We start from the raw sequence: 15,716 nt of genomic DNA, 5'->3' as shown, positions 1-15,716 counted from the left end.
TTTTTGATTTGGGGGTTATATTATGACCCGGACATGTTCTTGACAGATTTGTGAGATTTAGCCTAACTTCTATATCTGAAATCATGTTTTACACATGTTTATTTTAGTGCTGTCAATCGATGGTATATTTTAAATATGCGATTATAGGCATCTTTTTACCAAGTAGCCTCTTATTATTGAAGACCAGTATCATTGATACCAACACTGCTACTGATGCTTCTATTAAATGCATTTCCCCCTCAATTTTAGCCATTAATTATTGCCATTCAACATTACAGTATATTTGATAGCCATTATTTTTAACATTTAGAGGCTCTGAAAAATTACTTTTAATGAAAGTGAATTCACAATCTGTTCACAGTCTTCAGGATGTTTATAAATAGCTGGTGATCAGCAACTCGTTCAAGGACAATCCATTTACCCATGATCTATTGTAAACAAAATGAATTTACAAAATTCAGAATTTAAGAATAGTCTCCTTTTAATAGAGAATTATTCAGTACATTAATTTGAATTGCATTAAATAAAGAACATCACAAATCGAATTTCCTGGTATTTATTTATATTTATCTATTTTTGAAGTAAATTTGGGGTAAATATGTAAATTAGTGGTTATCAACTATGACCTATTTATCTATTCTGTTTGGAAGAAAATAAATGTTCCTTGTTTCCTTGTTGTGTTCATTTACTATCAAAGAATATGTGCTCTCAAATATATTAATATAATGCACTTACACTTTTGTTGTCATCTTTCAGGGTTAGTGGTGTTATGAGCTCCTTACTGAAACTCAAACTGAACAGGCCCAAAAGAGCAGTCAAGACCACCGAAGTAGACATTGTAGAACTTCAGAAGAGGATTATGCTGTGTGGATCAAGTAAATAGTCCAGGTACATAGTACTGTTTTTCCCCTGAAGTGATGCAATAGGTTCTTTGAATTCTATTTAATTGGAATGAATTTGAATGGGCAAAACTTCGGGCAACTGGGAAACAGCCCTGTCAGAATGACCATGAGCTTTTAGAAATGAGAACAATCCCAAAAAATACTGAACATAACCACACAGCCATATTTATAATAATTTGTTTTCTGATTTAAAGCATGGAACAGGTATGAATGTGAATTTTTGTTATTATTAAACACTCACATATACAATAATAAATAGCAAATATTCTTTATTCAATTTCACTTTCACATGTTGTTTTTCTTGTCACGGTGGCTCTTACGAATTTTGTTTGCATAAAAATGTTTAATGTATCCATGCATTATTGATCTGATTTGTCCAAACTTGGCTTCTGTTCAGATGAATGGTCACAGAGTTCTGCAATAACAGAGGAAGAAGAAGAAGAAGAAGAAAAAAAACTCAGTTTTCTTAATGTGCAATGTTTTTGCAATTAATTCAGTGTCAATTAATTCAGATTTCTTTTTGATTTGGGGGTTAAATTATGACATGGACATGTTCTTGACAGATCTGTATCTGAAATCATGTTTTACACATATGTGATACTGAATCTCACATGACCAGGAGCTGTTTTCTCGCAATCATTACTAATAGCTGTTGCTTCCAATGAAAACATACTTGAAACTGACCTGTTACTCCATCATAGGAGTATTGGGTTTCTCTTTTGAATCCAAGACACTCAGCTTGCTTCCAGTAGGTGTCCATGTCAGACTGGGCTGGGTTGCTCTCTCTCTCTGCGGGAGCGAAGAAGAAGAAAAAAGAATATCATGTAATACATAATTTTAACATGATGTAATATGGATTTTGTGACTTACTGAAAAAGTAGAGAGACTTTATAGTCTCATTTTTGAATTGGCTGATGAAGCTTATGGTGGTACAGTCAGGACAGGACGGCAAGAACTTGCCCTCTGATATTGTGCCATTCTCTGTGGATCAAAAACCAGCATAACACTCATTAGTGCTCAGAACCCATGAGTTTTAGCTGAAATAAGCTTTTGTTAACTTACCATTGGAATAAAAATCATTATCTTTAACAGTTCCGTTGATGGTGCTAAATTCACACTTTCCGTTTCTGAGAGGGAGAGAGATACCAGATTCAGATTGCTGGCCATCATGATGAAATTCATTCAGATTAGCAAAACATGTTATAAATGGGCCAGTCTTACAGCATGTTCCCTTGACTGAGGGTTAAAGTGTTTGCAAGAGTGCTTGGGCCAAACTCTACCCATGAGCTGTTCACAGTCTTCAAGATAGCTGTAAATAAGTGGTGATCAGCTATGCCTTCAAGGAAGATCCATTTACCCATGATCTATTTGGAAGAGAAAAGAAGTTGTGAAATCTAAGCCCCTTATATAATCTCCAGTATAGCGTTAATTTACTATAAAAGAATATTTGCTCTAAAATATATTAATATAATGCACTTACACTTTTGTTGTCATCCTCCAGGGTTAGCGGTGTTATGAGCTCCTTACAGTCTGGCAGAGATGCCTGACTCAAACTAAACAGGCCCAAAAGAGCAGTCAAGACCACCGAAGTAGACATTATAGAACTTCAGAAGAGGATGTCAGATTATTATGCTGCATCACCTGGAGAACAAGTACTTTATATAGAACAGCTTATCACATATTATCATCTGGATGTTCTGAAGTGATGCAACAGTTTGCTTTTTTTGTGATGCCAGTGCCAGTAAATTGAAATGAATTAAATGGGTAAAATTGTGGACTTTAGGGATCCGGTAATTCCCGAGGTGACACAATATGCAAATAATTGTGAAATAAAATAATGTTCTTATTTTTCTTTTTATTGATATAGTCTTTAGGTACATGTTTAAAAAAGAAAATTGAGAAAATTGATAAACAAAAATTGTATTTATAAAATATATTAATAATAATAGTATCCATAAAATATATTAAATCAAATTTACGTTGCATTTTCATTTTTATTTAATTACAATAGAGTTTGTTCTGTAAATGGCACTTTACTGATCTTCACAGATCCTTCCATCCGTCCGTCCGGTAGTACGTTATTTGAAAAAAGCAAATAAAACTATGAATAAATCAGATATGAAACTATGAATAAATCATTGTATGTGATTTGCTCTCTGCATCTTCATAATCAAAATACTCTATGAATATATCATTACACTTCTAAATTCTAGCACAATATTATTTGAACTCTCCACAATCTTTAGTGAGCTGACAGACGCTGAACTGTAAATCATTAACATCAGTTATTGATGTTTGTTTTATACTACATGAGGTTTGATATGAAAGATAGCATTAAAAGGAGTTTTATCAACTAAAACAGGAATTAACAGAGATAGAAAGTCAGTTTTTTGGTAAAACTGCATGTAACAACACTATAACGTTTTTATTTATTTTTTATCTCAGAATTGAATCTCAGTATAATGGTTGTTATAAATCTTCTTACCAACTATTTTAGTCACTTCCTTTAGTCAGAGATAGAAAGTCAAGGAGTATGACTGTGTAAATTTGGATGTGGAAAATATTAAAGTGATGGATAACAAGTCCCAGTGATCAGAAATAAAATGGACAGTAGTAAAATAGGTCCACTTTGAGTCACTGCACTGTTTAGACATGGACAGTCCCAGCGAAGAGGTTTATCTCTTTCGTTTTTTTCTTTTTGAATGATCTGGTCGATTATTCTTTGCCCTTTCTGCTCACGAAGCTCCTGCTGACCATAGTGAGAGATCAAAGAGATGTCGCCGGGGCTGTAAGAGGACGGCTGAGGGCAGTCCAACCAATCAGTGGCCAGAAGCCGAGGGTATCCTTCTTCAGGGGCGGAGCCTGGGTGAGTAAATTTCCAGTAGGAATTGCCTTTGAAAAGGTAGGTTGAACCTGATTGATATTGAGAATTTAAAAAATCAGTAGCGCTCTAAAACACTGTCACACACATATATTCACAATGCAGCATTATATATATTTTAACTAAAGATCTTGAAGCAACACACCCTTAAAGTCTCCAGTCCTTTCTCTCTCATCGTCATTCTCCATGATAATTCCATTCACTCCTTCTTCAGTGAGCTCTCTCCAGACTTCGCTTTCCTCTCCTTTCTTTCCATCTTCTTTCACAGACCCCCACACCACACCCTGCTTTGGGTCCCAGTGCAATCCTTGCCACCTTCCTTCTGAGTCCTCAGGAGCCAGAGTAGACAGAGGCTGAGGGAAACCCTCTTGGAGTGACAGATCCTTAAACAGCCAAACCTGGGAACCTGCACATGTATGTTTAGTAGAGTGGTGTCAAGTCTTGCACATAAAAAAAATCAAAGGTGTAAAAATGTTTGTTTTTTTTAAGTGAAAATATAAGGTATTTTTTTACAGTTAAGTACATATAGCCCATCTTGTTGGCAAAGGCTATTTAGTCTAGCTCTGCCCACCAGACAATATAACAAAAAAAAAAACACATCTGGCAACAGGAATAGTGGTGTGGAAAGTAAGGATAGTGGATCAACTCGAGTTTGAATCCACTTTTACTGATCCCATTCTTTGCATATCACAGATCAGAAGTTGGATGTTGTGTTCTTGTGTTGTATGAATATTATTCATGCTGTTTCATAACTGTACTATTATGGTGCAAATAGTATCCGCCACTAAGTATGATTTAGCATCCAATGCCATTTACACTAAGTGAAAATAGCATCTTACTACTATTTACGCCTTGTAATTTACTACTATTTACCCAATTTGCACTTAGCCTCTGTCATATTTTTATTCTCTGCACTGGGGCTAAGTAAAATAAATATCTTTAAATTACATAACTTTCAAACGTGTGGTGCACAATTGTTTGTGATGTGATTGTGCTGGGAAACTGACCACTGAGAAAGATGATGGCATGATCCGTGTGTCTTTCCAGAACCGCTTGCAGTGGAGGAAGTGACGAAGGAAGAGCCGACCAAAGTCTCTGTACAGGAACAGCCCTGACTGACACCAGACCACCTCTGCTCACTCTCCACATGTTCTGCCCTACAAAATGCATAAGGAAAGGTAAGATAGACCATAAAAATTAGGAGAAAAATATATAAAAAAATCAGTTGCCCATATGGTGACACTGGCTGGATGGATAAAGAGTGTTACAATAACAAGAGTACTAAGAAGATGACAACACTAAAAGTGGAGGAAGTGTTAATATATTAAATAACTCCATAAAGTGTTAATATATTAAATAACTTAGTAAATTAGTTTTAAAGCTTCAAGTATCTACCTTTAAAGAAGAAGATCTCTCCTCGAATCTTAGCAACTGCATCAAAACTGGTGTTACAGCGATCCACAGAACTTAAGACAGAGAGACATTTCATCAAATATATGATTTTTCTCTTCATTAGCATGCACTGAACATTTTCACAAACTTGTTTTGGTTAAAAAATAAAACAACAAAGAAACATGACTTTGAATATTTAAAGGTATAATTTTACCCAAAAATGAAAATTCTGAAAGTTTACTTGCCCTCAAGTTGTTCCAAACCTGTATGAGTTTCTTTCTTCTGTTGAACACAAAAGAAGATATTTTGACGAATACTGGTAACCAAACAGTTGCTGGGTAGCCATTGACTTCCATTGTATGGAAAAAAATACTTTGGAAGTCTATGGTTTTAGGCAACTGTTTTCCCAACATCCTTCAAAATGATGACAGAATTTTAATTTTTGGGTGAACTATCCCTTTAAACATCTTTCGCCTTTTAAGCCAGCATGAAACCGTTTTCAGAATTTACTACATGTAAGGTCTGTTTTGGGTTTTGTTTCTGGTTCAGGTTTTCATGTCTTTTATTTTTATATTTACCTTGTTTCATGTTCCTGTCATGTGTTTTTCCTACCCTATCATGTGATTCTGCCATGTGGTACTCTTGTCTGTGTGTCATGTTCTGATTGGTTGTCCTAGCCATGTGTCTTGTTTCCTCATTGGTTGGTTCTTGTCATGTGACCCTGATTGTTTGCTATAAGTAGCCATCATGTTGCCTTTGTGCTTTGTCTGCATTGAATGTATTTATCCTGCTGTCCGTGAGTCTAGTCTGTTCATGTTAAGTCAAGTCTTCGTTTGTTTGAATTATGTTTGGATCACTTTGTTTAAATAAATCTGCCCTGGGATTCATCACTACACTCGCCTACAGTGGACTATCACATTACTTTGTTACTATTTACTATGTTAAAGCATAAATACACCACATGACTCTTGTTCACATATTTCTTCAGTACTTGTTGGCAAAAGTCAGAGCCAGTCTGCAGATTTTGGGCAGTCAGAGTTGGTGGATTTCAAATATCAAACATATTTTAGTCCATATTGGAACACAGAATGTATTTGTCATGTGCCTCTTATCAACGAGGCTCATGTTTCTGTGTTTCACACTAGTTTTCACACTACTTGAAAGTCTGGTAGTATGTAATCCTTGGTCATTTAGTATATAATGTCCAGTTTTTCTCCAGTTATTCCTATAAAATCTGTCCAGTATGTGTATTCCAGTATTTGTCACAATAAAGAACATGCATAAGTATATAAGTTTGATTTTGAATTGATGTTGAATTCAAAAGGTTTAATTGATCCTTTCTTACCTGTCCAAATGGCTGTGAGCGTGTCTGTACATGTGTGTGAGTCTGTGTACTCCTCCATGTCGGGGACGCAGTTGAGCCTCGGTCACAAGAAGAGGTCTGTCAGTTGGAACATGGTTTCCCCTCTTACCTGAGTTCACACACAGACACACATGCAGAAAAGATACTTAGAGTAACTGCCAAACAGAGATTCCAAACAAGACATTTAATGACAGTTACCATAAAGGGCTGTGATGTGTTGAAGGTCATGATGTCCCAGGCTGAAGTGTAGTGGGTCTCCTAGGGGCCCCTGGTAGTATGGACGCATTACAGATTGGCGTGAGGATGAATGGGTCAGTCCGAGGGCATGACCAAGCTCGTGCACCAGCACCGTGAACAGATCTGTGCCCTCTGTTGCTGTGTATAAATGTGCACACATGTTGAATTAGATTATCAATACTGTATATATATATGTATCAGCTGATATTGAATACTTAACCCTATTAGATTAAAGGTCTGCTGTATCATATTTGATACACAAACTTCTAAGGCCTCTAAATTACATGATCAAAGTTTTGCTGAAAAACTGATTGATACAGTTTTAGCAAGTAAAAGGCCTTTCAGTAATATCTACTTTGTAGGTTGTGGTAAACGTAGCTTTTTGCTTTGAAATCTTTACTGATTGTTTTTTTAAAGTGAATGTAATAACTTTTACATTGTTACTGCATGGACTGAAGCAACTTGGGTTTTATTTGACCATACAACTTTTTTTTTTTAGAATCATGTTAAAAATGTATCAAATATGATACACCAGACTTCTGAGGAATGTCTCATTCATCATTGCATTATGTTTTGCCCCAAATATACATTTAGTAAACAATAATGTTTACTAAAACATTATTGGAAGATACAGAGTGAGAAGTAGTTTGCTATAAAGATCTCATTGATTTACATTACAAGCTATCAGAATTTCATCTTACTTTTTGGCTATAAAAATATAAGATGCTCCAATTAGCATATTTTTGTTTAGCTTGGGCCTCTGAATTAGTACAAGCTCCATATTTTCCTTATGTATAGAATATAATACTCAACAAAAAGTATATATATATATATTTTTTGTTGCTTTTTTAAAAGATTTTTTAAAATATATATTTTGTCTAATGCTTTAATAAACTTTAATAAACCATAAATTTTTTTTATTTTTTACTTCAAATGTCAGGCTACAAGGTTAATTGTGCTTATCTTCCCCCTATTTTACAATAATATTAAGTAAGCGTTAGATGTTGGGAAAGCTAATCTTTAAAACAAACAAAAAAAATGATTTAATAATTGTAATCTTTAGCAAATCCCAAATTGAATATTTGTCTTTAATATTTTACATTATAAATTTGTAAAACTTAAATTCACTTGTAGATAAAAAATAAATAAAATAAATAAATATATATATATATATAATTTATTTATTAATAAATATATTTATTTTTTTTTTTTTTTTTTTTTGGCCATAGCATGCAAATTATTGGCCTGTACTGTCCTGTTGGGTTTTACTTTGGTTTTGTGTATTATTGATTGTTTTGCAGAATTACCTGGTTGTCTGAAGGCCCATTTCTCCTCTGCATCCAAGTGAACTCCACCAGCCCTGTCTGGATCTGATGGAAAGAAGGCATGGCCAACAGATCCACCTGCTCCATCAAAGGGATATCCGTCTCCATGGGGACCGCGCAAGAAATCTATCTGGAGATCCGCCCCCTCTGGTCCTCGCACCTATTTGAAATAGTTCAACACATAGTCTGTGAATTTACATGAACACAAATGTATTCAAAAACACTGGCTTTTAAAAAGTAAGCAGAACCTCATGGAATTCAAGTAATGTTGGATCGGCCCACACTCTGAGTGCATAGTACACAAGGGAGCGAATCATTTCACGGGACAGTTTAGAGGATGCCGGGTAAGAACGCAGCCTGAGAAAAAACAAAGAATAAGAAAATAAGATACATTTGCTAAGATGTTTTTAATCTTTTTCTTTGCTGTGAGACTGTGTACTAACCATCAAGTATGTGAAAGCAGGAAGAAAAACACAACTGGTAAAATAATCAGGCTAACCTCCAGTTGATATTTCTTCTTGTCCAGGTAGAAGCTGCTCTTTTCATCCTCTGATTTTGCACGTCACTGTGTAGTGCCGATGTCTGAATGGTTTGATCATCATCATCTGGAAGTGAGCACCGGGGTGTCTGCATCAGTTGAACAGTCTCTTCATCTGTGACAGGAAGGTGAGGTTAAAGACAAAAGCACAATAGAAGAGTTATGAAATGAGATTTAGATTTAAAATAGTGGGGGACATATTGTTTTTCATACCTAACACTCCTGTGTCATCCAAACCAGCAAACCTCTGCATTTTCTTCACTGCTTGAGTGACAGCAGTCCAGGCCTGTAACTGACCTGTAGAGGGATCAGGGGGTGGGAGGTATCCATACTTCGTGAGCCAGTCCTGCCAAACAGAACAACATGAAACCATAAAAGATATATTCAAATACACTACCACTGAAAATTTGGAAAGAAATGTATGCTTTATTCAGCAAGGATGCAAGTGATCCTTGATCAGAAGTGACAATAAAGATTTTTACATTGTTAAAAAACAATTATATTTCAAGTAAATGCTGACAAATTCAATTACTTTAACTTTAACCCTGGGAAAAAAAACATATGACCATTGCACAATAATATTAAGCAGCACAACTTTTCATCTTTTCAACATCTGATAATAAGGTTGCTTGAGCACCAAAGCAGCATATTCAGCTTTGCCATCAGAGTAATAAATTACATTTTAAAATATGCTCTATTAGAAACAAGTTTTTTAAAATTGTAATATTATATTATTTTAAATTGTAATATTGTAAACAATATTAATGTATTTCTGATTACATAAATGCAGCCTTGGTAAGCATAAAAGACTTCTTTCAAAAACATTAAAAAAAAATGGTACTGACCCCAATCTTTTGAACAGTAATTGCACATTCTGCATTTCTAAGCATTTATGGTAATTATTATTATATAAATTATAAATGCAGTGGTAAATTATTATTATTTTTTAAAGGTTTTTTTTGTATATAAAATAATATAGATTTAATAAAAAAATATTGAAAAGTATTCAAATTAACCATGAAATCAATATAAAAATGCCATTTGCAACCAAGCTTAGTTCTATAACATGACAATTACGATTAAAACAGGATATTTAACAACAAATTAGTGATGGGGAGTGTGATGTCCCCAAAAATGCAAACTCATTTTATGGGCAGAACAGATTATTAGGTTTGTCTTAAAAATTATGAAAATAAACTTGAGAAAATGTGCACAAATGAATCATGCACACTAAGAAGCATATAGGGTATCATAAGCATATAAGAAATTTCATCTTGACTTTTAATGGAACACTACAACACTGAAAAATCTTTTCCAACTGCAGGTAAAACTTCCAAACACATTCTCACCACAAGTTTGATGCTCTCATCTTCTGTGGGTAAGACGGTGGGTAAAGCAGTAGACGTAACCGTGCTCGCCAAAGTGGTTGGGAATGCATCTTTATCAGCCATTCCATAAACTTCCACTGTATGTCCACACATGTAGAAGACAACTGCTGTCCAAAACATCGCCATCATACTGAGAGCGTATACATCATCTGCTTAGAATAGTAGAACTATGACAAAATACTGTTGATAGAGATATGCAAATCTCAGTCCTCCTTAGTCAAGTGATTTCAATGACGTCATCTTTGCTGAATCCGAGATGGTGGCCTCTCTTGTGTTGAGGAATTGTAGAATTGATGCCAGCACTGTAAATGCACCGTTTGCAGTGGTGATTATACAAGAATGTGTTCTATAGTATTCTAACCAATGACAACAACAACTTTATATAAGATGATAGATTAAATCAGTAGCGCAATCTCTTAAAAGTGAGGACTTCTTTCAGTCCTAAAATAATTTACTTTACTTCACTACACTGCCGACTGCTTTGGTTGTAAAGCTGCATGATTGAATTGCAGATGGCTAGTATCAAAGAGAAAAGGATGAAGAGGCTACAGAGGTTTTATGTGTTTCATTTTAAAGGAAAAGCAGACAAGCACAACGGATGTGACTAGGATGTGAGGCTTTAATTAAATTAGCAGGTGCAATTTCATTAAAGAAATGAGACAATGTGGGAGACGGCGGGTTGAAAGAGTAGGAGGGATAGGGGAATAGGGCATGGAAAAGAAGAGTTATGGAATAATGGAATTAAAGGAAAACACTGCCAGTCTCAGAGGACAAAGACAGAGGACAGTGTACGAAAGGGAGGGAGACTGACGGGAAAAAGGGGAAGAGACACATGTAAATATGTCGATTCATTACATATAGGGGACAGAGAACCTGCATAAATGTGACACTCAATAAATGTAATAACATAATGCATCGGCATGTCATTTACGATATGCAATTCAATCTCTCAACCTTAACCTCCCAAAAGTATTATAGTATTAATATTAATAACAATATATTAAATTATTAACTGTTGTAAGTAACTGTGTTTTAGCATAATCATTTAATTTGGTTTCATATCAAAATGATCCAGAATCATTTTAATCTTTAATAGCTGAATAAACTCAAGATAGTCAGACAACAACAAAAAAAACTTACAAAGAGTTACAGTTAATGCAATGAATTATGTTATTCAAAACAGAAAGAAATGGGACATGCTTACCTTGCTCACAACTTCGTTCCTCCTTTGCACTCGCCTGCTCTGTCCCGCTGCCTTCCTTCTCTGTTCCTGAACAGATGTGTTCCTCTCATCTCCTCAACCCCACCCCCCCTCCTCCCCTCCTTCTGCCTCTGCACTTGCACAATGGACTCCTAATACCCCCATAGTAACATACCCACCCACCCCTGCTAAGTGCATCGGGCATTTGCGCACTCTCTCTCTGTGCTTGGAAGATACCAGTGTGAAAAAGCCTCTTTATATCCAGCGAGGAGATTTAGCGACATGCTTAGTTGCACATGTCCATCCACTCTCTGTCAAATTTCCTGTACTTCATGCTCAAACCACACAAATGTCTAATAGATTTCATCACCTGCTAATGGAGGAAACACTAATGTGATTCTGAACACAGTATGAACACTTACATATGTATATATGGATCCTTAAATGTGAGATCTAAATCAACTACCGGATTAGGGTTTCACTTTATCTTTGGGCTTGTGTGTAGTTGTGGATATGTTGGGATTAAATCCTCTTAACGAAAGGATTAAAAAAATTAAAAACGAAGATTTGAACAGATCTAGCTAAATGCATTGTTGCTGTCTGGTCCGCTATGATATATCAGATTGAGATACACGACTTCTTTGTGACAATTTCTGTATTTAAACAATTTAAATGTTCATTGGCACATATAAAATTAATCAAATCCTGGGATTTTTGTGCAGGGGTTAACTTGTTCAAACTTGTATCATGGCAGAAAGCAAGAGAGAGAGAGAGAGCACATTTCCAGATGGGCTATCTGTCTTTTTCGCTGGATAATACTGTGGGGAGTCCCAAGGGAATAGCCGGATTGGAAAAGCATACTTACAAGGGCAACTGAGGCGTGTGCTGAATATTTATAGTGTAACTTGACCTCCTGATCTGGTAAACTTCTCAGAGTATAACCTGTCTACTGCAAAAACCTTATCACCTCAGTGCTCTATACCTTATTGAGATATTACAGCTTTTAATAGCTTTAAAATAGCTTATACTGGGCATTTTAGTTATTTGACAAAAACTTCCCAGAGAGAGTGTGCAGCATGAGTAAAGGATGCATTATTGCCTTGTCTTGCTGATGATTTTGAGCCACAGGTCAAAGCGTGTGGCCCAGAGGGCAGATGTGTTCACTGTATTTTTAGAAAGATGCACAAGGCAGGAAGTTTATCTGTGAATGGATGTGTGTGTTCAATAAGAGAGTCATCAAGAGCCACAAAAGACCAAGTGAACTTCCTTGTCTCCAAGACAACTGAGATGCCTTTATAGGAACTCTGCAATACAGATATTCATTGTGCGCCCAGGACATGGGCCTCAGCTTCACTCTCAAAAAGAATGGCACTGGAATTTCTTACTATGGTCACCTCTGATAATACCACAAAATATAGACTCCCAGTGAGTCACTCAGCATCCTTCTGTTTAGAGAAAAGTATTGTATTTCACCGTTTAAAAGGTTGGGGTCAGTAAGAATTGTTTTTAAAAGAAATTAATAGTTCACGGACACATTTACTTAATCAAAAGTGACAGTATAAGCACATGCTGTTCCATGGGTCGCGGAACCGGGGGGCCACCCGGACCTGGGCCCAGGTTACTTTTGAGGTCTGGTACAAATATGACATGGGCTAGAAAAATACATAGGCTATAATTATAAGGCTCATATGTATTGTATAGCCTACATGTTTAATCAGTAAAGGATTGCGATCTCGATTCAAACAGACACGATCTTATTCCTAAATGACAGTGATTCTGCTATGTCTATTAAACCTTTGAAATCACAATCACATCGGAATATTTAAACCTGCTTTTGCGCAGCCACTGATCCAGAGCGAGAGCAGCGCTCATCATTTAAAGGGTTATGTTTGAAACAGCTTCACAAACAGTCTACACAGCAGGCTACATTTCTGTGCTGCAAACATTAAATAATAACGAAAGTATTGGAATAAAAGTTTATAGTCCGGATATAGACTCTGATGTTGCCGCAGCCGCGATCAATGGATCTTTGAAAGTAATGATACGCTGCAAATAATGATTGTATATGTTGCATTATGCCAGTAGGTGGCGAAGAGTGACTGTTAAATGTATTTGATGTCTGAATCATTCATTCAAGAGATTCAAAATGAAACAAGTCTTCATTTATTTATTTTTTTACATAATTAGGCTAATTCCTTTAAATTAATACATATTTTAAATAAACTAATTTCTAACATTAATTTAAAAAAAATGTAATTGTAAATTACATATTTTGTTTGGTTGTCTGTTTTGTTTTCACAATTGTGGGAGAATCATAGCTTAAAATTACATAGGCTAATATATCTGGCATCTAACTAATACCATTAGTACGGTTTCTAATATTAATATGAGTTCTGCAACCAACCCCCATCCAATATATATATATATATATATATATATATATATATATATAAAAATTTAATTTAATTTATGCATTTAGCAGATGCTTTTATCCAAAGCGACTTACAGTGCATTCAGGCTATACATTTTTTACCAATATGTAAAAAATAAATAAATAAATACATAAATATATATATATAGGCCTACTCATTTGACAGTATACTTTAAATATTGTCTCTTAAATAAATTGCTTGTGATGTCCAGATAAATCTTTTGACAAATGGATAAATGTAAATCTTATTTGACAGAGTAATATAGAAATCTAAGTGACTTTTCGATAACAGTCAAATTTGTTATATTGGAAACAAACGATGAAGCATTAAAAAAAAAAACACTGGAGATGCCGGGGATTGAACCCGGGGCCTCATACATGCAAAGCATGCGCTCTACCACTGAGCTACATCCCCATGTGCTTCACACACAAGACAAAACCAATATGTCTATACAATATGGCGCTGCATAATAGAGTTAAAAGCATATAAGCAGATGTATTGTTGCCTGACGGCTATGTATGGCTGCGTAACAGCATAACTAAAAGCATTTCGAGGCATAAACGAATCGCTGTGGACCGTAAACCCACTAATCCAACACACTTCCGCTTAAACCGACCAACATTTCGAGAAGGGTGTTCCTGCACAACCGGAGGCTGCAGTTTCAGGACCGCAGTTCTAGGGCCCTGGCGATTTAGTTTGTAGTAATATTTGTACATGTTGTTAAAGATATTGAATCTCAGGAACATTTTTTAAATTTCAATTGTGATTTTTGGTTTATAAATGCATCAGATGTTAATTACAAAGTGTGTAATACCTGCTTTGAGTTAACAATTTTAAATGTAAATGAATTTACACTTAAAATATAAATGAAAAATGTATTTCAGTCTTTAAACAACTGAAAAAGTGGAGTACCTTAATTCTTAGTTTCTTGATATATACTGTATATTGATTAGCCCCCTTAAGTTTAACTAGCTCATTATCAGGTATAATAAAGATGGAATCTAATGAAATCAGCATTTGCAGTCACTAAATTACAGCCAGATATTTAAAAGTTTGTAGAGAGGCAAGACACAAGACTCAAGAATGATTCAAGAATGCATATTTATATACTGTATATACTCATTTTTGCAATAACACATAATACAACATCATAAAAAAGATTGTGCAGAATCTGCAGATCTTAAACAATGGCAAGATATGAGACCTATAATACATTACAACTATGAGAAATATAATCCATTGTAATTTAAGTGGATGCAATGTGTTCATTGTGTGTTATAAATCATCATACACTTAACCACAAATAAGTATTATAATACATTAAAACTGTTCTTACGATTATTTATAAGATGATGCAATATATTATATCATTCCTTATAATGCTTTAAGAATAACTTTATAATGTATTATAAATACAGGCTTCATAGAAAGTGTTACCGTCAATCCTTCTATTAAAATCTTCCACTTCATTGAAATAGTTAACAGAGAACAATCACTGTTGGGTTAACAGAAATATCAGTAACAAAAGGTGCACTGGGCATTGTGCAAAAATAATTAATATTCTACTCTGACCTGTAATAATAATCCGGACCAGAAAGGAAGACCTGCTCAGCCTCCTACAATGAGAAATTCCGTAGGACAGCCAGGGCATATGAGATGGCCTATGAAAAAGCAGTTAATTTAAGTATACTATTATAGCACTACTGAACAGCAAGCCATTACACATTGGTCCATACACGAGTAGCACCAGCATGCAGTTTATACAGTAGATTGTGTAAGTGCAGGAGCAGGACACTCACAAACACATTACATGGTCCGGCATACCTCTGCACTTCATCTGTGAAGCTGTTGTGTTGGTGTCCCATGCAGCACTCCTCTCAGATCGGCAAACTGGACAGTTGTTCCTCACTGTCGAGGTAGACAGGCACTCGGGAAGAGGTTATGAGACCACTTAGAGGGCTTCCCGTTGAGTACACCCTACGGGCAATCCATGGTGCAAAAACAGTTATTTTGAGGAAATTGATACATTTAAGATAAAGATACAATAATTTGCAGCA

At 35.3% G+C, this 15,716-nt stretch overlaps 2 protein-coding genes and 1 non-coding gene across 3 annotated transcripts; all 3 read right to left on the bottom strand.

The window, feature by feature from the left end:
* Positions 1-1,154: 1,154 nt before the first annotated feature.
* On the bottom strand, positions 1,155-2,543 carry LOC107594915 (saxitoxin and tetrodotoxin-binding protein 1-like). Its single transcript, XM_016285126.1, has 6 exons — positions 2,383-2,543; positions 2,124-2,266; positions 1,965-2,029; positions 1,773-1,883; positions 1,587-1,691; positions 1,155-1,317 (listed from the first exon to the last, which is right to left on the bottom strand). Exons 1-6 carry the CDS (start codon positions 2,497-2,499, stop codon positions 1,262-1,264), a joined length of 597 nt encoding a protein of 198 aa, XP_016140612.1. The 5' UTR covers positions 2,500-2,543; the 3' UTR covers positions 1,155-1,261.
* An 848-nt stretch (positions 2,544-3,391) lies between these two features.
* LOC107594914 (matrix metalloproteinase-17-like) lies at positions 3,392-11,311 on the bottom strand. The gene is made up of 12 exons (XM_016285125.1): positions 11,231-11,311; positions 9,988-10,328; positions 8,852-8,984; positions 8,600-8,753; positions 8,349-8,457; positions 8,083-8,260; positions 6,737-6,913; positions 6,521-6,647; positions 5,179-5,249; positions 4,791-4,940; positions 3,929-4,189; positions 3,392-3,815 (listed from the first exon to the last, which is right to left on the bottom strand). The coding sequence occupies exons 2-12, from the start codon at positions 10,153-10,155 to the stop codon at positions 3,466-3,468; spliced, it is 1,878 nt and encodes a 625-aa protein (XP_016140611.1). The 5' UTR covers positions 10,156-10,328; positions 11,231-11,311; the 3' UTR covers positions 3,392-3,465.
* A 2,690-nt stretch (positions 11,312-14,001) lies between these two features.
* Positions 14,002-14,073, bottom strand: trnaa-ugc (transfer RNA alanine (anticodon UGC)). Its single transcript has one exon. It is a non-coding gene; the product is annotated as a tRNA-Ala (tRNA).
* Between the last annotated feature and the right edge of the window lie 1,643 nt (positions 14,074-15,716).

Source organism: Sinocyclocheilus grahami, unplaced genomic scaffold (assembly GCF_001515645.1).
Source record: "Sinocyclocheilus grahami isolate Dianchi unplaced genomic scaffold, SAMN03320097.WGS_v1.1 scaffold193.1, whole genome shotgun sequence".
NCBI classification, from domain to species: Eukaryota; Metazoa; Chordata; class Actinopteri; order Cypriniformes; family Cyprinidae; genus Sinocyclocheilus; species Sinocyclocheilus grahami.
Note: the sequence above shows the minus strand (reverse complement) of the source record. Positions and strands in the feature narration are given on the sequence as shown.